The 23,834-nt window shown below is 51.8% G+C and overlaps 1 protein-coding gene across 2 annotated transcripts; it reads right to left on the bottom strand.

Annotated features, from left to right (window-relative positions):
* Positions 1–1,571: 1,571 nt before the first annotated feature.
* Positions 1,572–22,644, bottom strand: CD300A (CD300a molecule). 2 transcript variants are annotated; one of them, XM_003931769.4, is made up of 8 exons: positions 22,585–22,644; positions 22,238–22,412; positions 14,456–14,797; positions 13,648–13,801; positions 9,853–9,947; positions 5,910–5,947; positions 5,403–5,510; positions 1,572–3,283 (listed from the first exon to the last, which is right to left on the bottom strand). In XM_003931769.4, exons 2-8 carry the CDS (start codon positions 22,275–22,277, stop codon positions 3,143–3,145), a joined length of 918 nt encoding a protein of 305 aa, XP_003931818.3. In that variant the 5' UTR covers positions 22,278–22,412; positions 22,585–22,644; the 3' UTR covers positions 1,572–3,142. The 2 variants fall into 2 exon arrangements, with proteins under 2 accessions (XP_003931818.3, XP_039332378.2); XM_039476444.2 differs by lacking the exon at positions 22,585–22,644 and having other exon boundaries at positions 22,238–22,578.
* Positions 22,645–23,834: the final 1,190 nt, after the last annotated feature.

Raw genomic sequence — 23,834 nt, 5'->3', positions numbered from 1 at the left:
TGAACTCGAATGATCCACCCACCTTGGTCTCCCAAAGCGCTTGGGATTACGGGCGTGAGCCACCGCACCCAGCCAGAGATTGCTATTTCAAAGTTGCCATATACTTGGCAATAGCTATCAAAATCACAAGTACACAGACTTTGAATTTCTCCAACTTTACCCTTCAGCTCTCCATGAAAATGTGCAGAAAGGTGTGTGTATGTCATGGCACAAACAATGGAACGTTATGGGATGTTCTGCAGCATTTATAGAAAGCAAAATAATCTCAAAGATGGTTGCGACATACTACTGTGCAGGAATGGTGGGAATGGGGAGGATAAGTATATACAGGAATGGGGAGGAGCATATTCATATAGGCCATATATACGTGCATATATGTGCAAGATGATTAACTATCTCAGGTGAGAAACGTAAGGAACTCTGGATACCTCAGGACAGAAATAATAAAGGGACTGACTTTTCACTGTATATTCTCCTGTAAATTTTGAGTTTGGGTAGGGCACGGTAGCTCATCCCTATAATCTCAGCATTTTGGGAGGCTGAAGTGAGTAGGTTGCTTGAGCTCAGGAGTTCAAGAGCAGTCTGGGCAACATGATGAAACCCTGTCTCTACAAAAAATTGAAAAATTAGCTGGGCAGGGTGGCACACGCCTGGAGTTCCAGCTACTCAGCTGAGGCAGGGGAATTGCTGGAGCCCAGGAGTTCAAGGCTACAGTGAGCCATAATTGCACCATTGCACCCTAGCCTGGGCAACAGAGCAAGACCCTGTCTCTGGTTTGACAAAGATGACCCTTCCCAGTGTCCCTGGTGGAATGCAGAGCTTCCTAGAAGGGAGTTGAGTAGTAAGGCTTCTGGAAGACTACGGAGAGGTAGCCCACTCCCTCCTGCTGTGAGACCTCCTTGGAGAACGGGGGTGGTCCCAACTGAGACTCACTGGTAGGAAGTGATAGGAAGGACTCCCAAGGGGCTGCCACTTTCCAAGGGTCAGGTGGTTTATACCTGGGAACTAATTTGTTCACCAAGCCTTAGAGATTGACAGGGCAAGGGGCTGGGGTCAGTGTGTGGCTGTGGCTGTAACATGCTCCTGCCCCAGCCTCGCCATCCCCACTCCACCCAGTTTTATTGTGGAGTTTGTGGTTGTTACAGTGGCTGGCATTGATAGCCTAGACATTTGCATTTTGCAGAGGACTTACTTTTTTTTTTTTTTTTTGAGACAGAGTCTTGCTAATTTGCCAGGCTGGAGTGCAGTGGTGCAATCTTGGCTGACTGCAACCTCCACCTTCCGGATTCAAGTGATTCTCCTGCCTCAGACTCCTGGGTAGCTGAGATTACAGGGGTGCACCACCACACCCAGCTAATTTTTTTTTTGTTTTTAGTAGAGATGGGGTTTCACCATGTTGGCCAGGGTGGTCTTGATCTCTTGACCTCGTGATCCACCCGCCTCCACTTCCGAAAGTGCTGGGATTACAGGTGTGAACCACCGCACCCGGCCGAGGACTTATTTCTAATTGATAGAAATTCAGACTGAATTAAAGAAAAAATATTAATTCAGAGAATTATAGAGAATTAAAGTCCACTCCTATTGAGGAGCAGGGGTCTCTTGAACAACCTCCTAAGTCTTAGAATCTGTCTGGTGCCACGCGCCTGTTTTAAACCAGAATTCCAGAGGCAGAATTCTGTCTCTGGAAACGGGACCCCGAGAAGGGTTACTGCAGGTCAGGACTGGAACGTGACTGGGCTCAATTCAGGTGAAGTCAACAACTGTTTCTGAGTTCCCCTCCATACCAGATACACGTCTAAGCCCCGCCCCCATTATAGGCTCCGTGGCAGCCTTACCTTTCAGATCCAGGAGTCCATGTTGCACAACTCCAGGAGTTCGAGGCTGAGCCCCATAGTGAGGCCCTGCCTCTAAAAAAGAAAAATTAAAATAAAAAAGCACAACACATAAAGCTGTTGGCAGCTGCCACAGACTCAAGAGAGCCTGGACAACTCTTTAAATCAAATCTCCCGACAAGAAAACTGCTGCGTTTTCCAATATGGAAATGGCGGGGTATGGTGGCTCATGCTGTAATCCCAGCACTCAGGGAGGCCAAGGCAAAAGGATCGCTTGAGGTCAAGAGTTCAAGACCAGCCTGGGCAACATAGCGAGACCCCATCTTTACAAAAAATAAAAAAGCCAGGCATGGCGGCACGTGTCTGTAGTCCAGCTACTCAGGAGGCTGAGGCAGGAGGATCACTTGAGCCTGAGAGTTCCAGGTTGCAGTGAGCTGTGATCGTACCACTGCACTCCAGCCTGGGGGACACAGCGAGGCCGTATCTCAAAAAAACAAACAAGCAAACAAACAGCCATCATGGTGAGAAGCAGCTGTGACCCCTCTTCTACTCAGGGAGGATTTCTCTTAGGATGTCCCCAACCCGTACCCTCAAGCCTTCTCTGCACTCATCTGATATCAAAGCCGGGAGCTTCCTTCAGCAGAGGATTGCAGACACATAGCAGCCATTGTTTAAATAACTTTTTACTTCTCCCTTAAGAAGATATTTGAAACCGTTTTTATATCTCATATTAAAAATAAACCTAAGAGTCCCGAGAAACTTGCCACTGGTTCTGGAGCCATGAGCAATCCTCTCCTCCCTCTGGCCTCGGTTTCCTTGTCTGTGAGATGGGGAGGGACTTGATCATTGGTGGACTCCCCCCAGGGTCCCCCTACCATGGTCCCCATGTGAACAGATCGCCGCTTTGGCTCTTCTTGCCTGTTCGGCCCAACTCCCAAGCAATTCCAGACGTTCCTATGGGGCTGTAATTGACAAAGCTATTGGCAGGTGCCGACTGTTGGAGCCACATCTTTTCCTGGAGCCACACGGGAAGGAGCTTCGTCCTCCAGACACAGAGCCAGGATGAAGCCGGGGCAAAGGGAAAAGAGGCGACAGGTGCTGGTGGCTGGGGGTGCTTCCTACTGCTCCCTGGAAGCCCCAGCTCTGCCGGCCCTCGGGGAATCCAGCTGAGCTGACGGCACCAGAGGGACGGCCTGGGGAAACCAGCTGCCTGTCTGTTGGTCACTGTCGTTGAGGGCAGGCTGAGGAGGACGTGGGCCAGGTACAAGGGAGCTGTCCCTGGGCTTCCTGGGGCAGACAGCGAGGCAGGCCTATGTCTTCCTTATCACACTGTAATTTGAATCTGGTTCCTCCTCCCTGGGCCTCTGAGCAGCTATCCTGTTGGCGTTGGAATTCTGACTCTGGGAGTCAAACACCACTGAGGCATAGTGAAGTTCTTCCCTGGGGGCGGCCTGTAGAGAGAAACCGGAGGCTCAGGAGAGGCAGGAGAAGGAAGGACCCCCAGCACAGGACAGAGGAGGGAGGACACCCAAGGGGCCTTAGGGGATTTGGGGAGGCCTCACTGTAGAGGCTCCATGTCCCGGCCTCTTTCCCTCCTGATGACTGGGCTCCACGATCCTGTCCACCCAGCTCTCCTTCCCCACCTGGGCAAGCCACAGCACAATGTCACCGGCATCAGAGGCAGGAGGCTCCCTGGGCTCCTCAGGGCTGACCCAGCCTGGTCCATTCTATAGGGAAGAAACTGAGGCCCTGAGAGTTGACTGGGCTCCCCCGAGACACCTCTGTGCTTCTCTTGAAATGTTCTCACAGCTGGGCATGGTGGCTCACACCTGTAATCCCAGCACTTTGGGAGGCTGAGGAGGGCGGATCACTTGAGGTCAGGAGTTTGAGACCAGCCTGACCAACATGGTGAAACCCTGTCTTTCATAAAAATACCAAAATTAGCTGGGTGTGGTGGCAGGCACCTGTAATCCTAGCTACTCAGGAGGCTGAGGCAGGAGAGTAGCTTGAACCAGGGAGGCGGAGATTGCAATGGGCCGAGATTGCACCACTGCACTCTAGCCTGGGTGTCAGAGTGAGACTCTGTCACAAGAAAAAAATTAAAAAAAAGAAAAGTTCTCACAATGAAGCAGCCACAGGTCCCTTTCTGAGGTCCCTTTCTGCAGAGGATCCCTAGCTCTTGAGGTGGCGTTGAGGTCAGTACAGGGGCACCGTGTTGGCCCTGCATCTCTGATTAACTCATTGTGCTGTGGGCACAAGTCCCAACTTGTACCAAGGGGGTCGGGAGAAGAGTAAGGCCATGCCCCATCCACTTTAGAGCATGAGATACCCAGTTAGAAAACAAGGCTGTTGCTGGTTCCAGGCCACGAAGCTGTGTGGACACAAAATCATGTTATGCAAGGAAGGGATCAGGCTTGACCATTGCAGGGGTGCTCAGAAACTTGGCCAGGAGCTGGCCGGGAGAGGTGGCTCATGCCTATGATCCCAGCACTTTGGGAAGCCAGGCAGGTGGATCACTTGAGGTCAGGAGTTCAAGACAATCCTGGCGAACATGGTAAAAATCCTGTCTCTACTAAAAATACAAAAATTAGCCAGTGCAGCGGCATGTGCCTGTGGTCCCAGCTACTTGGGAGGCTGAGGCAGGAGAATCGCTTGAACCTGGGAGGCAGAGATTGCAGTGAACCAAGACTGTGCCACTGCACTGCAGCCCGGGCGACAGAGTGAGATGCAAAAAAAAAGAAAAAAGAAAAGAAACTTGGCCAGGAGCCATCCAGGACCCTGGGCCCCAGACCACTTTCATCCTCATCCAGACAGCTGGCTGGAGGTCGGGGAGGGGCGTGGCTATCAGGGGACCCTGAAGTGACAGGACTGTATCTCTCTTCCTCTGTCCGATGCAAGAACAGTGGCCTGGGGGAATGGCACCAGGTGGAGACATCCCAGGGAGTTGGGCCACTTTTTCAGGCAGACCAGCCACAGTATCCCCGGTCTCCCTGGCACCAGCCCTCCACGGCACCACACAACCTGCCTGAGGGGCTCCTTTGGCTCCCAGGCCTGGGGGGTCCTTTAAGCATCTCTGATGCTTACCCATCCTCTCTGCCAAGTGACCCCCAGCTTCTGCTTGAACTCTCCCACTAGCAGGTGGGTCATCACCCAGGGAGGCAGCCCCATCCCTTTATACCGGTTGAAGGTGGCTGTGCCCTAGGGTTGACCCACAGCGGGTCACAGACAAAAACCTGGAAGGCAGAATTGATGCCAAAGAGATGATGAGACCAAAACAGTGAGAAATGGCAGGTTCTCACCTTGGCGCATGATATACAGCAAGTGCTTAACCCATCCTAGACTTCACGGACTGTCAGGGGCCACCCCCCGACCCCCAGCCACAGTGACACCAAGCCCTTCTAAGGACCTCTGCTCTGGCAAAATCTACACTTGCTCCATCTCCGAGTGGCCCTGTCCCTGAAAGGTGCAAGATCACCAAGCTGACCCCTTCCTTCCCCTTCTGCCCACCCCCCTGGGGTGCCCTGGCATAGCCCAGGGGCCGCATGCCCGGCAGCAGGCTCCCGCACTTACCACGGTGCTGTATTCCACTTCCACCTGCGTTGGTAGTGCTGGCTCTTCCTGCAGAGGCCACGTCAGCAGCTCCAGATTCGCATAGTGCTGCTCACTCTCCTCCACAGCCTGGGGGAGGGGGGCAGGAGGTGCCGGGTGGGTGTCCACGGAGCCCTGTAGCCTCTGTCCCTGCGTCTCTGCACGTGTCTCCCTTCCTCTATGCTCTGAGCGTCTCAGCCACAACTTTCCCCTTCCTGCCTCCACCCGACCCTGCCAAGTAGTTGAATGTTCCCCAGGTCAGCTCTGCTGGGAGGGCCCCCACTTCATTCTATGTGCCCTGGTGGGGAGGGGACAGGCTGGCCGGGACTCGGAACAAGACCCAGTGACCCAGCAGCATTTGTCCTGCTCTGGGCGAGCTCCACGCTCCATCCATCCTCCACTGGCTGATGGGACTGTCCAACTCCCAGCATCCTCTGTACCCTCTGCCCAGCCACCGGAGACACCACCTCCTGCTGAAGCCCCCCTTACCTGCCTGTGGTTCTGGGACAGCTCTGAATGCTCACCAGCTAGAGACGAGAGGAGAGGAAGGAGGTTGAATCCCGGAGCTAGGGCCGGACGGAGGGCCCTATGAGCCTTCTGGGCAAAGGTCTTTCCCTGGAGACCTCAGGCCTGGGAACCTAGCCCTTCAGGCCCCAGGCATGCTAGGAACTCAAGGGTGTGTTGAGTGAGTGAATTAGTGACTTAGTAAATGGATGAATGAATAAATGGACAAATAGATCCCAGCTGGAGGAGAGGATCGATTTGTCCATGGTAAGCAAGCTCTCAACACAGGACCTCACACAAACGTTTCCAGGGGAGGAAGGATACCACTGAAAAAGCCTGTGCGTCTGGGACTGAGGGCTGCATCTGACTGTGGGAAGTTGCTGGGAACCTCTGCTCCCATCCCCGTGCCTGGGGTCTGCCCTCCCAGGCAGCCCACACTCCTGCTGCCCCGGGCCGTAGGGAAGGAGGCCTCTCAGCTCCAGGCATCCCAGCTCGGGCTTGTATAGCCCTTGGCTCCTGGCACCTGCTCTGTAGGGGAGCTGCCTGTGCGCACAGCCCTGTACACCCTGACCCTTTCACCCCGGGAGCCCAGACCAGGTGGGCAGTGGGTGACACACGCCACCAATGCTCTTGGTTAGGCCCACCTCCAGGCAACCACAGAGCCCACTGCATTGGATGAAACTGGGAGAGACACTCTGTCCACCTCTCAGGGAGCTCCCAGAATGAAAGTGGAGGACCCCACAATTGGGAGACACAGGACCATGGACAGTGACGGGCTTGCTGAGCCGCAGCTGACCTGACAGAGCACGCAGCTGGGTAGTCTGGGATGCACAGTGCTCTGCTTCCAAATGCTGTGAGCAGGTGCCACGCCGCCCTCCCTGTCCCCACCTGGGACAGGTGTTCTGATGAGAAGGTGAAAAAGAGCTGGTGGGGAAGACACAGGAGTTCAAAGCCAGGGAAAGAGGGTGGAAGGAGGGTGGTAGTGAGAAGGTTCTGGGGAGCCAGCCGCAGGGAAACTCACCGAAGGTAAGACTCAGTCTACCCCAGTCACAATGGTGCCCCCAGGGCCCAGCATAGGCCTGGCACATGGGGGGGCACAGGGACTTGCAAAGCAGGGGACAGAGAGTCAAAAATGTTTGAACAGAAAGCCTTTATCTTGTTACTGAGGATGCCTTAAAGGAAGTTTAAGACACTGGTAAACTCTGCAGCCTGTGATTTTTAGAGCATTTAATAGCTGGGAACACGGTACAATATGTTAAGTGCAAAAATGCAGGTTTAAAAGAGAATGAGTGGTATGAGGTCAATTTGTTAAGAAATCACAGATGCTTGACTGGGTGTGGTGGCTCACATCTGTAATCCCAGCACTCTGGGTTTGAGCTCAGGAGTTCAAGACCAGGCTGGGCAACATAGTTGGAAAAAAAAATTAAACAATTAGCGGGACGTGGAGGTGAGCACCTGTATTCCCCATTACTTGTGAGGCTAAGGCAGGAGGATTGCTGGAGCCTGGGGGGTCAAGACTGGAGCAAGCCAAGATCACACTACTGCACTCCAGCCTGGGTGACAGATTAAGACTCCGTCTCGCCGGGCGCGGTGGCTCAAGCCTGTAATCCCAGCACTTTGGGAGGCCGAGGCGGGTGGATCACGAGGTCGAGAGATCGAGACCATCCTGGTCAACATGGTGAAACCCCGTCTCTACTAAAAAATACAAAAAACTAGCTGGGCGTGGTGGCGCGTGCCTGTAATCCCAGCTACTCAGGAGGCTGAGGCAGGAGAATTGCCTGAGCCCAGGAGGCGGAGGTTGCGGTGAGCCGAGATCGTGCCATTGCACTCCAGCGTGGGTAACAAGAGCGAAACTCCGTTTCAAAAACAAAACAAAACAAAAAAGACTCCGTCTCAAAAAAAAAAAAATCATAGACGGATATATATAGGCGGAGAAGAAAGACTGGAAGGACATACTTAGATGCCAGTGGTTTTCTCTAGGTGGTGGCGTTTTTAGTTATCATTGATGATGGAGAATTTATTTCCTGCTTTGTGCCTTTACTCATTTTTCAGATTTCCTACAATAACCACATATATCCTCTTTAAGTGGGGAGAAGGCTCTTTGAGGAGCGAGAGTCTTTCTGGGTGAAAGGGCAATGAGGAAACTGAAAGGGGCTCAGAGCTGAGACAAACGCCTATGTGGTCAGTGGCGTCCACGTGGGTGCTGCCGTTTAGAGTGGGGTTACCAGAAAATGACTCGAGCGAAGCAGGCAGGAAGAGGAAGTGATTCTCTTCCCATACACCCTGCACAGATCAACTGAGGCTGATTTCTCTCCCTAAGGCCTGGGTCCACCAGAGGCACTGGGGGCGGGGTGCGGGGGGTGTGTGAGCAGTGCCCCCACCAAGCATGCACCAGCGTCTGCTGCAGCTATGGGACAGGATAACCCATCTCTTCCCACACCAGTCTCACTGCGGTCTTGGAAGCCTTTGGACAAAGATTCCCCTGAGAATCTTCTGCCCGTGGAATCCCAAACTCTCCAAACAAGGAGGAAGCTTTAGGTTTACACTTCACCTCGGCCAGGGATGTGCTCTCCTAGAGGACTGGCGGCCACACCTCCATGTGTGCCTCTGTTCCTGTGCTTATTCAATGTGCCTATCAGGTATTTAATGAGCACCTACTTACTGAGTGCCAAGAGTTCCTGTTCTCTCTTTTAATCTGAGCTCAGAGGATGGCGGCTGGAATAGAGGTTGCCTGGGGGCCCCTGGGGTGCCCGTTGTGGCTGGAGATATTGAATAACACATTAATTTGATGAATATTGGTTCTGTACCTCCTTGAAGCACATGCCTATGGGAAGGCAGGTGAGGAAGCCAGCAATGACAGTCTGGTTCCCCAAAGTCTGTGACAGCAGAGGTATAGCCAGGAGGGGCCCAAGCCACTCTTTGGAGTCAAAGAAGATGTCCCAGGGAACAGGAAGTCTGAGGACAACTGTTAGAGTTCACCAGGAGCGAGCTGGGGAGAGAGAGCAGGGGACAGAGGGCCAGGGAGAGAGGGCTGGGGAGAGAGGGCCAGGGAGAGGGCAGGGAGAGAGGGCTGGGGAGAGAGGGCCAGGGAGGGAGGGCAGGAGAGAGAGGGCTGGGGAGGAAGGGCAGGGAGGGAGGGCAGGGGAGAGAGGGCCGGGGAAGGAGGGCAGGGGAGAGAGGGCTGGGGAGGGAGGGCAGGGGAGACCCTCCAGGTGCTCAGAGCAAACCCAGAAGGAGAGAAGGAGAGGCTGAGGTTGAGGCTCTCATTAAAGCACAAGGAGATCCAAGAAGTTGGTTTCCAGAGTGCACAGATGGGGAGAGGGAGGTGGGTAGGGCCAGATCGTGGAGGGCCATGAATCCCGTAGGGACCCGGACTTTTTATGGTGGGGGAGACCATGCAAGGGTTTATTTTATTTTATATACACAGGTTGGTCTTGAATTCCTGGGCTCAAGCGATCCTCCCATTTCAGCCTCCTCAGTAGCTGGAGCTATCGATGCACACCACTGTGCCCAGCTCACCGTGCCAAAGTTTCTTCTCTAACTTTTTAAGTAAATAGATAAGGTCAAGTTAATAAAATTAGACACTGGCCAGGCAAGGTGGCTGACGCCTGTAATCCCTGGTGGGCGAGCTTGCCTTCTACAGGGTATTGTATTTTTTTGAGAAGAGAGTCATGGCTTCATGGGGCAGCCACCCTCGGCCCGGCAGTGGGAAAGTCTCCTGCTGGGTAGCCACCTCCCACAGCCTGTAACCACCAAACTCAAGGGTGCCGCCTCTGGGACCAGTCCTGTGGGATCGCCCAGGATGTGTGGTCTGGGTGTGGCATTTGGTGGCAATACCGGGGGACAAGGACATAGCTTCGAAATGAGTGGCTGTGGTCAGGGCCTGACCACCCTAGGTGGGGGAGAAGGGTGTGGGGAGCCATCTCACCTTTGACCCGTTTCTGAAACATCCTCCATACTAGCAGGGAGGCCCCCACCAACAGAAGCAGCAACAACGCCAGCAGGGAGAGGAGCAGCGGGAGCCTGGAGGAGGCGCAGGATGGTGAGGGTGGGCGAGCTTGCCTTCCCCACGTTATTTTTTTGGAGACAGGATCTGGCTCTGTTACCCAGGCTGGAGTGCAGTGGTGATCATGGCCCACTGCAGCCTTGAACCCCTGGGCTCAAGTGATCCTCCTGCCTCAGCCTCCTGAGTAGCTGGGATACAGACCACCATGCCCAGCTAATTTTTAACTTTTTTGTAGAGATATAATTTTGCTATATTGCTCAGACTGGTCTCAGACTCCTGGGCTCAAGCCGCCCTCCTGCCTCGACCTCCCAAAGTGCTGGGATGACCCGCAGGAACCAACACACCTGGTCTCCTTCTCCAACTTTTTAAGTAACTTTTAAGGTCAATTTTCTAAGTAACTCTTAAAGTCAATTTTTAAAAAATTAGACTGTGGCTGGGCGCAGTGGCTTCACGCCTGTAATCCCAGCACTTTGGGAGGCTGAGGCAGGTGGATCACAAGGTCAGGAGTTTGAGACCAGCTTGGCCAACATAGTGAAACCCTGTCTCTACTAAAAATACAAAATATTAGCTGGGTGTGGTGGCAGGCGCCTATAATCCCAGCTACTTGGGAGGCTGAGGCAGGAGAATTGCTTGAACCCAGGAGACAGAGATTGCAGTGAGCTGAGATGGCGCCACAGCACTCCAGCCTGAACAACAGAGCAAGACTGTGTCTCAAAAAAAAAAAGAGAGAGAGAGAGACAGTATAAAGCCTCCTTTCTACATACCCCCCCATTTACACATTCCCCAATTTCCCTATGTATACACACGTGCTGTTCTTAAGAACCTTCCAGTTTATGTGTATACAAGCACGTATTATGTGTATACAAGCACGTATGAATGTACAGGATTTCCCTTCTCTTCTCACACAAAGGAGGCCTCATCTAACATATTCTGGTTTTACTTAACAATAAATCTTAGCGGTCTTTCCACATCAGTACGTAAAGAAGTCCCTCACTCTTTCCTGTAGCTGCAGGGTATTCCAACACACGGATAAACCATGATTTATTGAAATGTTCCCTCTGAATGGGCATTTCCCCCAGTCCTTTGCAATGATAAATGTTGCTTATAAATTGCCTTGCAGCTGCAGCTTTTCCACCTGACCACACAGCAGCAAATTGACCAGGAGGCTGACGCAGCCCAGCTGCGGCCCCTCCACTGCTTGGGCCCCTTCCTTCATGCCTACGTTTGCATTCATAATTTTCTCATCTTTTTCTTAGATTGCCACCCCCCAAGCCAGGCGCAGTGGCTCACACCTGTAATCCCAGCACTTTGGGAGGCTGAGGCAGGTGGATCACCTGAGGTCAGGAGTTCAAGACCAGCCTGACCAACATGGAGAAACCCTATCTCTACTAAAAATACAAAATTAGCCAAGCGTGGTGGCGCATGCCTGTAATCCCAGCTACTCGGGAGGCTGAGGCAGGAGAATTGCTTGAACCTGGGAGGCGGAGGTTGCAGTGAGCCGAGATCTCACCACTGCACTCCAGTCTGGGCAACAAGAGTGAAACTCCATTTCAAAAAAATAAAAGTGATTGTCCTGCCCCCCACCCACAAATTGCACAACCTTCAGGCCCTACAGAACCCAGCTCTGCCATCTCTGTGTATCTCCAGGGTAAACTTCTGGAAGTGGCATGTTCAAGCCTGAATTTCGCCTTGTCACTCTCAATATTGAGACTGTGATTCTGGGTTGGCAGAAGCCTGTGGAGGGTCTTCTGGGTATTATTTAGTAAAGAATCTGGCTGGCCTTTGTCCCTGGATCTTAGGAGGGAGGCTCTAAATCCTTGGAATTTGTCAAGAATTAGGAGTGTTTTTCTTGTTCATGAATCACACCTGGACTTTGCTAAGAGCTGAGACAACAGGATAGGGCTGGTCACCACAAAGATCAACCACGTCATTAGAGATCTGGAGCCCTGAACCAGCCCAACCTCCCAAAGAGGGATTGGAGGTGGAGACAGTTCAATCACATCATACCTATGTAATGAAACCCAATAAAAACTCTGGACACCAAAGCTTGGAGGAGCGTCCTGGCTGATAAACATATTGAGGTGGGGTTTGAGGGGGGAGTGATGCAGGTGATGCTCCCTGATTCCACCTGGAGAGGGCACAGAAGCTCTGATTGGGATCCTCCCAAGCCTTGTCCTATGTATCGCTTCATTGGCTGGTCCTAATCGTTATCCTTTAGGCTAAAACTGTAATTGTAAGTATAATGCTTTCCAGAGTTTTGAGTCTAACAAATTATGGAACCTGAGGGGGTCCTGGGGACCCCCAAATTTGCAGCCAGTTGGTCAGAAGTGTGGTGCTCTGGGGATCCCCAAAGTTTGGCTAGCATCTAAATCAGGGTGGTCTTGTGGATGTTGAAGCTCTTCACCTGTGAGGTCTGCAGCAACTCCAGGTCACCAGCACCAGGATCGAACTGTGGGGTTTTGTGCCAGAATAGGGAGTCCATGAACCCCAGAAATTGTTTGTGACTGTATGTGTTTTTCTGGGGAGAGTGTTTATAGATGTCAGATTCTATGTGGGTTTGGTGACCCCAAAAAAGGTTAAGAACAACTATTTAGAGAGGAGAACGTGAGGCTTTGGAGTCACTTAAACCAGAATTGGAAGCTTAACCTTGCCCCTTGTAGCTACTTGACTGGGCAAATTGCTTAACCTCTCTGAGTCTCAGTTTACTCATCTGCGAAATGGGGATTGATGTGGGTTGGCTGTGCCCCCACTCAAATCTCATCTTGAGATGTAGCTCCCATAATTCCCACGTGTTGTGGGAGGGACCCGGCGGGAGATAATTGAATCATGGGGTGGTTTCCCCCTGTACTGTTCTCGTGGTAGTGAATTAAGTCTCACGAGACCTGATGGCTCTATAAGAGGAAACCTTTTTGCTTGGTTCTCATTCTCTCTCTTGCCTGCTGCCACGTAAGGTGTGCTTTTGCCTTCTGCCATGATTGTGAGGCCACCCAGCCATGTGGGACTGAGTCCATTAAACCTCTCTTTTTTTTTTATTTTTTACTTTTTTGAGATGGGGTTTCACTTTTGTTGCCCAGGCTGGAGTGCAATGGCAGGATCTCGGCTCACCGCAACCTCTGCCTCCCAGGTTCAAGCGATTCTCCGGCCTCGGCCTCCTGAGTAGCTGAGATCACAGGCATGCGCCACCACACCCGGCTAATTTTGTATTTTTAGTATAGACGGGGTTTCTCCATGTTGGTCAGGCTGGTCTCAAACTCCCGACCTCAGGTGATCCGCCTACCTCGGTCTCCCAAAGTGCTGGGATTACAGGCGTGAGCCACCGCGCCCGGCCCACCTCTTTCTCGTAATGATTTAACCAGTCTTGGGTATGTCTTTATCAACAGTGTGAAAATGAACTAACACAGGGATGGCGACAGCACAGGGCCGCGGTGAAGGGCAAATGAGAATACTCACATGAAGCGTCTAACCCGGGCCTCGCAGGGTGTCACCAGCGCTCAGTAACTGTCGCTTTCCTTCCGTCTGCCCCCCAACTTCTCCCTTATCTGAGCCCCCTCCCAAAGCCAAGGACAGGTCCAAGCCGGTGTATACAGACTGGCTTCCAACCTGTGCCTGGGGCAAAAGGAGTGGTGCGCACCTCCGGCTGCCCCACATGGCCAAGGTCCCCACCCTGGGCTCCTTCCCACAGGGCCCCCTCCGTGTCTCAGGGGCTAGCGTGCTTACTTGAAGTTCACGACCTCCTCATTGTCCCCCTGGATGCCGGTACTGTGGGTAGCACTCACTGTCAACAGGGTAGTGGATGGCACAGGTGGAAATGCAGTTGTGATGGCTGAGGTCCTGGCTGCAGTGACACTGGTAAGTGTCGCTGACGTTGATGCTGGTGACAGAACCACAAGTCAGACCCAGGGAGCTGTCCTCGCACTCTCCCACCACTCAGGGCGCTTTTTTGGTTTGATTTCATGCGAAATGCCCACTCAGGAAGGGGGCAGGATGCAGGACCCTCCTGGGCCAACTGGGCATTTCTGAACAGGACCCAGGTCCCACTCCCAATGGTCCTGATTTTCCGTCCTGCTGGTGAGGGTGCAGGTGCTCCTGTGAGCCCCCATGCCGCAAAGGAGTCAGTCTGCACTGCAAATCTGAACTGTCACATGGTAAGGCTCCCCCTGAGAGCAGCGGCTTCCCATCTGGCCCCCGGAGCCTCTCTGTTCAGCCCTACTCTCTCCCCACACAGCTGCACTTCCGTGGTGCTGAGCCTCAGGTGCGCTCCTGGCTCCTTCGCAGGCAATGCTCTCAGCCTCCCTGTCACCGGACCCTTCCCTTCTTCAACACTGGGCAGAGATGTCAGCTGCTCCAGGAGAGACCGCCTGACTGTTCCCCTGGCCCCATCTCTCTCCCTCTCTTACACACACACACACACACACACACACACACACACACACACACACACACAGTTTCATGTCTCCAATCTGATTCCTGCCCCGTCAATTCCAACCTGAGGCCTGTTTAGGCACTGAGGGAAGGAGGGGCTCACCTGGGAACACGGACACCTCAACCTTGATGATGGGATCATGAAGGTCTCGGAGCAATGGTGTATCCACCCCACACCAGTATGTGCCTGCATCGTCCTCTGTAAGATTCTCCAGGGTCACTGTGAAGCTGAGGTTTGCAGGATGGTCCCTGATGGACACTCGGCTGTTCCTCAGTTTTCCTGCTGACTCTTTGGTCTCCACAATCTTGTCACATCGGATAGTCCACCGTACTCTGCACCAGTATTTGTTGAGAGTCCTGTGTTCCTCCTCATACCCACACTGCACGCTCAGGGATCCCCCCAGGGGGCCCGCCACGGTGCTGGGGCCGCTCAGAGCAAAACAGCCTGGAAAACACAAGCCCGAGTCCCGGCTCCTCCTCAGATGGGCCTGGCCAGGGGTGCCCTGGGGTCAGGGCTGCATGGACCCTGGGGGTGTGGAGGAGGCAGAGGCAGGCAGGCAGGCCTTGTCCACCCAGGAGTGGGGACAAGAGGCTCCCTCTGTGCACAGGTGGGAATGGGGCAGAGGCTTCCATAGAGACTGGAAGGGCTCAGGCTGGGTGCCCTGGGGTCACCTCCTCCAAAGATTCCCCAATGCCCCATCAGCACCCCAGCCTTCAGCCCCTGACTCCTTCACCTCATATCAGCCCCATCAGCCAGATCATACCTTAAGCATTGTCTTTTCTGCTCTGTGACCCTGAGATTTTGCTCACAGCAGCCCCTTTCTCCAGCCTCCTGCCTCCTCTTCCTTACCCTTCCCACCCCTCTCACCCACAGGGACCTCCTACTTCCAAATCTACCAGGACCATGAGAACTTACCCCTAAGTACCTGCCTTTCCGGGAGGGCCACCCCAGCCCTGGGTACCCCAGCGAGAGGAAGACCAGCCCACATACCGATCTGATCCCACCAGGGGGACAAACCTGGACAGCAATAGGGTTGTCAAGCCATTTTGACAAGAATACTGGCCAGGTACAGTGGCTCACGCCTGTAATCCCAGCACTTTGGGAGGCTAAGGCAGGTGGATCACTTGAGGCCAGGAGTTCGAGACCAGCCTGGCCGACATGGTGAAACCCTGTCTCAACTAAGAATACAAAACTTAGCCTGCATGGTAGCACATGCCAGTAATTGTAGCTACTAGAAAGCTGAGGCACGAGAATCGCTTCAACCCTGGAGGCGGAGGTTACGCTGAGCTGCAATGGCGCCACTGCACTCTAGCCTGAGTGACAGCGAGACTCCATCTCAAAGTCACAAACGCAGAAGGCTCACTGACAAAGACTTTCATGCATCCTGTGTCTTACCTTATTTTGCCCCGCTCTTCTAGACTTCAATCTCGGAAATAAATGAGCTTCCTTGAAAATTAGGTCTGCCATTTTCCCAAATAATTCTCAGATGCAAAGTAGGGAAAGCAAGGTGATAGCTGGAAGCTAGTGCCTGACGCCAAGCAGAGGACACATGGCCCCTCCCCCAGGCAGATGGGCACGTGCCCGCTGGGCAGTTGTGTGTGCGGTGTCTCACTGCCCTTGTGATTCTGTGATCGGGCCCCACATTGGCTGGGGATGGTGGGAGGCAGGCTTGTTCTCCTTTCCTCAGGTTAGAACTCTTATTTTCTTTTTGAGATGGAGTCTCGATCTGTTGCCCAGGCCGGAGTGCAGTGGCAGGATCTCGGCTCACTGCAACCTCCGCTTCCTGGGTTCAAGCGATTCTCCTGCCTCAGCCTCCCAAGTAACTAGGATTACAGGCGTCCACCATATCCATCTAATTTTTGTATTTTTAGTAGAGATGGGGTTTCACCATGTTGGCCAGGCTGGTTGTGAACTCCTGACCTCAGGTGATCTGCTTGCCTCGGCCTCCCAAAGTGCTGGGATTACAGATGTGAGCTACTGCGCCTGGCCAGAACTCTAATTTCACTTACTGTTTCAAATGGTCAAATCTCCTCACATGAGACTTTGGAGCACTGAAATGGAAGCCCCAGGGGGTAGGGGTCTCCTTCTCATCCCTTCGGTGTCTACAGGTGCCTTGAGTATGGTAGGCCTTTTATAGAAACTTTATGACCCCTCCTCCTCGACCCCATCGGCTCCCACCCAGCCCATGGCTGCCCAAAGATGATGACAAGCTCCCCAGTGCCTCTCCCAGAGGCCCCCGCAAACCTCCCCTCCTGGCCCGAATGTACAGATCCCCTGCAGAGGAGGCCTTTCTAAGCTTGTCACAGGTGTGACGTTTCCTGAGGCTCTCAGCGACAATTGCCAGGACAAAGCAGAAGGAACCTCAGAAGAATCTGCATTTATATCTCTACCCTATTATGTATCGGGTGTTCTGAGACAAGTTAGTTAACCTCTCTGAGCTTCAGACACCTCACCTAGGAAATGGTGACAATTGTCCCTGACTCATATGGCCTTTGCGGGTGTTAAATGAGATCACAGGTGCAAAACGCCTGGCAAATAACATTAGGTTGAATCACATGACATGGCCAAGATTCAACGTTTTGACCAAGACGACAGGGTTTCATATGACTCGGGCTAATAAAGATGGATAACCTTTGGGCTGCCCTGAATAAGAAATGACAAGAGAAAAGGACCATAGATGAAGGAAGAATGGAGAGTCAAGATATCAAGAAATTCCCTACAAAAAATTCATAAACTTAGATGAATGTGATTTTCTAGAAAAACGCAAATCACTAAAATTGACACATGCTAAGTGCTAAATAAGTAGATGTAGTCTGGGCAACATGGCGAGATCCCGTCTCTACAAAAAAGAATACAAAAATTACCTGGGTGTGCTGGTTCACACATGCAGTCCCAGCTACTCAGGAGGCTGAGGTGGGAGGATCACTTTAGCCCAGGAGGTTGAGGCTGCAGTGAGCGATGATCACATCACTGCACTCCAGCCTGGGTGACAGTGAGACCCTGTCTTAAACAGGCCAGGTGCAGTGAGTGGCTCATGCCTGTAATCCTAGCACTTTAGGAGGCCAAAGTGGGGGGATCGCTTGAGCCTGGGGGTTTGATGCCAGCCTGGGCAACATGATGAGATCCCATCTTTACCAAAAGTACAAAAAATTAGCAGGTGTGGTGGCACGTGCCTGGGTTCCCAGCTACTCAGGAGGCTGAGGCAGGAGGATCACTTGAGTCCAAAAGGTGAAGATTGCAGTTAGCTGTGATCGTACCACTGCACTCCAGCCTGGGCAACAGAGTGAGACCCTATCTCAAAACATACATACATATATACATGAATGAATGAATGAATGAATGAATGAATGTCAGTTCCCAGCCCTCTTCCACCCAAGATACTGCTCCTGGTCCTTGTCCTGATCCGATTCCCTGCCTCTCCTGAGCTGTGAATCATCATCTTTCTTTATCTATTTTGGCTTCTCTCCGGACCTCAGTGACCCCCACCTCCTCTGCCCATAGCACCCAGTCCGGTCTCTTGTCCCACCTCCAGTGTCTGACTTGTCTTTGGATTCTCTCTCCTCTCTTCTCTCTTCTCTCCTCTTCTCTCTTCTCTCTTCTCTCTTCTCTCTTCTTCTCTCTCTCTCTCTCTCTCTCTCTCTCTCTCTCTCTCTCTCTCTCTCCCTCTTTCTGTCTCTCCTGATTAACTTCTTCCCTCTGAAACCTTGGATAAAAAACTGTAACTGGCCAGGTGTGGTGGCTCACGCCTGTAATCCCAGGACTTTGGGAGGCTGAGGTGGGCAGATCACGAGGTCAGGAGTTAGAGACCAGCCTGACCAACATGGTGAATCTCTGTCTCTACTAAAAATACCAAAATTAGCCAGGTGTGGTGGTGCATGCCTGTAATCCCAGCTACTTAGGAGACTGAGGCAGGAGAATCGCTTGAACCCAGGAGGCGGAGGTTGCAGTGAACTGAGATCACGCCACTGCACTCCAGCCTGAATTACAGAGCAAGACTCTGTCTCAAAAACACAAAAACAAAGAACTATTACCAAATTTCCCCAAAGCTCTGCCCCACCTGTGAAGGTGGCATTATAATTTATAGATTGGGAAGTGTCAGAAAACCCTCTGTTTATTTCCCCTAACCACACGTATTCCCAGTGCTCCTAGCCCCAATCCTCTAATCATAAACAGAAGACTGGAGACTGCCTTGGGGCCAGGGTCCTCTACCAGGATGTTTATCTGTTGTCTTAATGTTTTCCTTCAAGATCAGAGTCTTGACCCATTAACTCTCAGATAAATGACAGAATTGTCCAACTCAAGAGGTCAGAAAAGGAACACATGCATACACAATGTAGAACCAGGTCTTCTTTCACAAATTTGTGAATTCACAGAAATCAGTGAAATAAGAAACAAAAACAGAACAAAAAAAAAACATATATATAAAACACAAAAGAAGAAAACAGTGGAGTCAGCATACACATTTAAAAATGGATTTTTCTTCTGGAAGTGGCAAACGCCTAATCATTTTATTTTTGAGATGGAGTTTTGCTCTTGTCACCCAGGCTGGAGTGTGGTGGCCTGATCTTGGCTCACTGCAATCTCCGCTGCCCGTATTCAAGTGACTCTCATGTCTCAGCCTCTCAAGTGGCTGGACTACAGGGTGTGAGCCACCACGCCTGGCTAATTTTGTGTTTTTAGTAGAGACGGGGTTTCACCATGTTGGCCAGGCTGGTCTCGAACTCCTGACTTCAAGTGATCCACCCACCTTGGCCTCCCAAAGTGGGAGGCGTGAGCCACTGCACTTGGCCTCAAACAATTAACTAGACTAGTGGGTAGCCAGACCAAAAAAATAGACACAGATGTACAATTAAAAATATATATATATATAACAGTTCAATTTGCAAATCTCTACAAATAAGTCTGTCAACCTGAACAACACTGATGATTTTTAAGGAAAATCTAAATTACCAATGTAGGCCAAGAATATATATCTATATATCTATATATCTATATCTATCTATCTATATCTATATCTATATCTATATATCTTTTTTTTTTTTTTAAGAGTTGGAGTCTTGCTATATCGCTTAGGCCAGTCTCGACTCCCGGACTCAAGTAATCCTTCCACCTCAGCCTCCTTAAATTCTGGGATTACAGGTGTGAGCCACTGCATTCAGCTAGATTTTTTAAAATGTAGACCAAAAATGATAAGCGTTATTAAGAAATTCTTTCCCTTCCACCAAAAGAAAAGAAGCAAAACTCAGAGAGTTTTACAAGTTCTCTCTAAACTTCAAGGAACAAAAAATTTCAGGGGTATTTAAACATTTGCAGAGAACACAGAGACAGGGAAGTCTCCCTAATTCTTTTCATGAAGCTAGCATAATATAGCAAGACAAAAATCTGACCAGATCTCTTAATGTAATTCACCTCCTTCACAGCTGAAAGGATAAAAATAATTTCTATAGATAATAAAAATGGTGCTTTGTAGGGGCTGGGGGCAGTGGCTCATGCCTATAATCCTAGCACTTTGGGAGGCCAAGGCTGGCAGAATTGTCTGAGCTCAGGAGCTCGAGGCCACCCTGGGCAACACGGTGAAACCCCATCTCTACTAAAAAATACAAAAAGTTAGCCAGAAATGGTGGCAGGTGCCTGTAATCCCAGCTACTCAGGAGGCCAAGGCAGGAGAATCGCTTGAACCTGGGAGTTGGAGGTTGCAGCGAGCCAAGATTGAGCGACTGCATTCCAGCCTGGGTGACAGAGAGAGACATTGTCTTCAAAAAAATAAAAATAAAAAATGTTTTGCAGGGACTAAGTGTGGTGGTTCATGCCTGTAATCCCAGCATTTTGGGAGGACAACGCGGGAGGATTGCTTGAGCCCAGGAGGTGGAGGCCAGCCTCAGTAACATGGTAAGACCCTGTCCCTACAAAAAATTTCAAAACCAGCTGGGTGTGAAGGCACACACCTGTCGTCTCAGCTACTGTGGAGGTTGAGGTGGGAGGATCACTTGAGCTGGGGAAGTGGAGGCTGCAGTGAACCACGATTGCACCAACTGCACTCCAGTCAGGTGAGGGAGGGAGATCCTGTCTCAAAAAAATAAAACTGCTTTGTAGACGCTGGGCTCGGTGGCTCAGGCCTTTAATCCCAGCTTTTTGGGAGGCCAAGGTGGGTAGATCACCTGAGGTCAGGAGTTCAACCTGACCAACATGGACAAACCCTGTCTCTACTAAAAATACAAAATTAGCTGGGTGGGGTGACATGTCCCTGTAATCCCAGCTACTCAGGAGGCTGAGGCAAGAGAATCACTTGAACTCGAGAGGTGGAGGTTGCAATGAGCCCAGATTGCGCCATTGCACTTCAGCCTGGGCAACAGGAGCGAAACTCTGTCTCTAAAAAAAAGGCTTTGTAGATAGCCATTGGTGGATGACTTCTTCCTACTAAATGAGAAGCGCTGGTCCTTTTCCCCTGAGTCAGCGACAAGACAGGGGCAATCACTATCACTGCATCTGTTGGGCCTCATTCCAGCTGTACTAGCCAATGAGTCAGTGGGAGAAAAACAGATATCAGACAGGAACTGAAGACTCCTCAAGCACACCAATCCCATGGACACAGAAGAACACCCAAGAGAATTGCAGGAACATCCGTCATGGAAGGATGACCTTTTTCCAAGTAAAGATACCAAAAGTAATAACCTTCTCACAGACTAGTAGTTAGCAAATATAATTGCAGAAAACCTCCACTCTGGCCGGGCACAGTGGCTCATGCCTGTAATCCCAGCACTTTGGGACGCTAAGGCAGGTGGATCATGAGGTCAGGAGTTTGAGATCAGAGACCAGCCTGACCAACATGGTGAAACCCTGTCTCTACTAAAAATACAAATGTTAGCCGGGCGTGGTCGCCCACCTGTAATCCCAACTACTGAGGAGGCTGAGGCAGGAGAATCACTTGAACCCGGGAGGCAGAGGTTGCATGAGCCGAGATTACGCCACTGCACTCCAGCCTGGGGGACAGAGTGAGACTCTGTCTCAAAAAAAAACAAAAACAAAAACAAAAAAAAAACCCCAATCTGTAAGGAAAGCAACCAAAAAGATGTCAGATATCCTAGGACTAGGCCTGAGAGTCTGCACAGGACCTTCCGAGGAGAGCGGAGGACGTGGCCTGACCAAAGGCACAGCAGGTGACCGCAGAGGAAGCCCTGATCTTGGACAGGGAAGGCTCCACCCCACGGTTCTCCCGAAAGAAGATCTCAGCGCTTCTCTGCCTGGTTTCTTTACCCTCCTCAACCTCCCTGCCACCTTTTCTGCCCCCTCTATCCCATATCCCCTCCTTGTAGATGGCTGACCTCTGGTTCTCAGGCCCATGCTGGGGCCACCCCCAGCTAAGCTGGCCTCAGGACATCCCCCCTGCTCAGACTTCAGCCTCTGGGCTGCCCTGGTTAAATCTCCATGTTCCTGAGACCAATGACCTGCTCCCTACCCACACCCTCCCAGCCCCTACCCTTCCTCCGCACCCTGCCCCTGGTGAGCCAGGCATCGCCCCCACCCTCCTAACATGCCCCTCGCAGCCAGTGGCTGCCACTCTCCACCCACTCAGACACATCCTGCCTCTCGTCCCCCTTCCTGTAAGAATTCAACTGAAAACCTACAAAGTCCCTGTTCTGCAGCCACCCCTTATCACTCACCCCGCTGTGGTTCAGCCACGGTATGTGGGTGCAGAGCTGGGAGAGGCTGGCCCCTTCCTCTCCCAGGGGCGTGGTCCTTCATATAAGATGGACAGAGCACACCCCATTCTGCGTTCTGCTCGGAGTCCAGATTCAGGGTGTCTTGTGCGACACCTGCCCTGTGGCCTTGCCCCTCGCACCCTCCCTCCCTGCTGCAGACTTTCCTGGTCAGAAAGCCCCTCACCTGGGACCCAGAGGAGCAGCAGAGTCCAAGGCAGCCACATGGCCCCTTCCCCAGCACAGGTGGCACTTGCAACAGCGCCTGGACCACGGCGCCTCAGGGAGGGTCTCCCAGCCTCCGACTTCTGCTTTTCTTGGTGCCGCGCTGCTTCCTTGTTCAGCTGCTTTGGGTTCTTTTCCTAGAGGCAGTCAGAAAATGGAGGAAGCTGGGGAGACCTGGCTGAGGCTCCGCTGGGAACAGCATGATCTCCTTAACCCGGGTGGAGTCTGCAGGTTCCTTGGCTATTGGTGGTGATGAGACCTCTCCCCGTGGTGACCCAGTAGCTGGCAGGCCTGCTCCCCGACTCTCACCTCCTGGGTCTGCGGGGTCCAGGTTTCCTTCTAGTGGAAGGTCCAGTAACTCCTCCCTCCCTTCCCTGTGGTTAAGATGGTCAACCCTGGGGGAGGGGCCCGCTGAGCCGGCTCCTCTCACCCTGGGCGGTGCCCACGAGGAGGCTGCCCTTGGGAACGCCCCTTCTCTGAGTCCTTTCCCTGAGTCCCTTGGGGGCCAGACCTGGGGATCTGGACTCAGGGAAGGGGACCGGTCATCGGCCTCAGAGTCCCTGAATGGTTCCTAGTCTTGGAAATGTGTCCTCAACTTGACAGGAAGGTCCTCCAGCCCTGCCTTCCTTTCTATATAGCCCCACTGGAGCCAGCTCGGGGCTCAGCGAGCCTGCAGGGACCCCTTTCCTTCCTGATCCACACGCAGTTCAGACTCTAGACATACACGCACACTCACACATACGCACTCAAACACACACACATACATACTCATACACACATACACACACATTCACATACATTCACAGACACACATACACACACATTCATATACACTAATTCACAAACACACATACACACACACATAAACAAACACACATACATACAAACACACATTCATATACACTCATTCACAAATATACACTCACACATAAACACATACATATACACACAAACACACATTCACGTACACATACACATACACACACATACACATACACTCACACATGCACACACATGTTCACATACACATTCACACACTCACACACACACTCATTCACACACCCACACATTCACAAACTCATTCACACACACATATACACCCTGAACACACACAAACGCACTCTCACCCACACACATTCACATACACACACACAAACACACACACATACACTCTTAGCCACACACATTCACACACACTGATACATACACATTCACACATACACATTCACACACACTGAAACACATTCACACATACGCAACTGACATACACATTCAGACACACGGACACATTCCCACACACACAAACTCACACAGTCTCACATGCACCTTGTGTAAGTGCCCCAGCTTGTACAGAATGACCAGGCGAGCACAGAAAATGCCAGTCCTAATGTGAAATGCGTCACCTGGGAGCTTGCAGTCCCCAAGCTCAGAGTTTCCACCCACACGGAGCCCTGTGCCAGCTCTGGGGTCCCAAGAATGCCCTTTCCTCTGGCTCCTTTTGGAAATTTTCCCTTTCCTCTTCCTTCTGGCCACAGGAGCACCTTGCCCAGGAAAGTGTC

The sequence above is a fragment of the Saimiri boliviensis genome, chromosome 17, assembly GCF_048565385.1.
Source record: "Saimiri boliviensis isolate mSaiBol1 chromosome 17, mSaiBol1.pri, whole genome shotgun sequence".
In the NCBI taxonomy this organism is placed as follows: domain Eukaryota; kingdom Metazoa; phylum Chordata; class Mammalia; order Primates; family Cebidae; genus Saimiri; species Saimiri boliviensis.
The sequence above is the reverse complement of the archived record's forward strand: the minus strand, read 5'-3'. Positions and strand labels throughout refer to the sequence as shown.

Excerpts from the sequence above, each read along its gene's own strand:
- CD300A (XM_003931769.4), bottom strand. The coding sequence starts at position 22,277 with ATGTGGCTGCCTTGGACTCTGCTGCTCCTCTGGGTCCCAG. Across the intron at positions 14,798-22,237 it reads GCTGCTCCTCTGGGTCCCAG|GCTGTTTTGCTCTGAGCGGC; the intron begins GTGAGGGGCTTT and ends TGTGTTTTCCAG. Across the intron at positions 5,948-9,852 it reads GTTTCAGAAACGGGTCAAAG|CTGGTGAGCATTCAGAGCTG; the intron begins GTGAGATGGCTC and ends TCTCGTCTCTAG.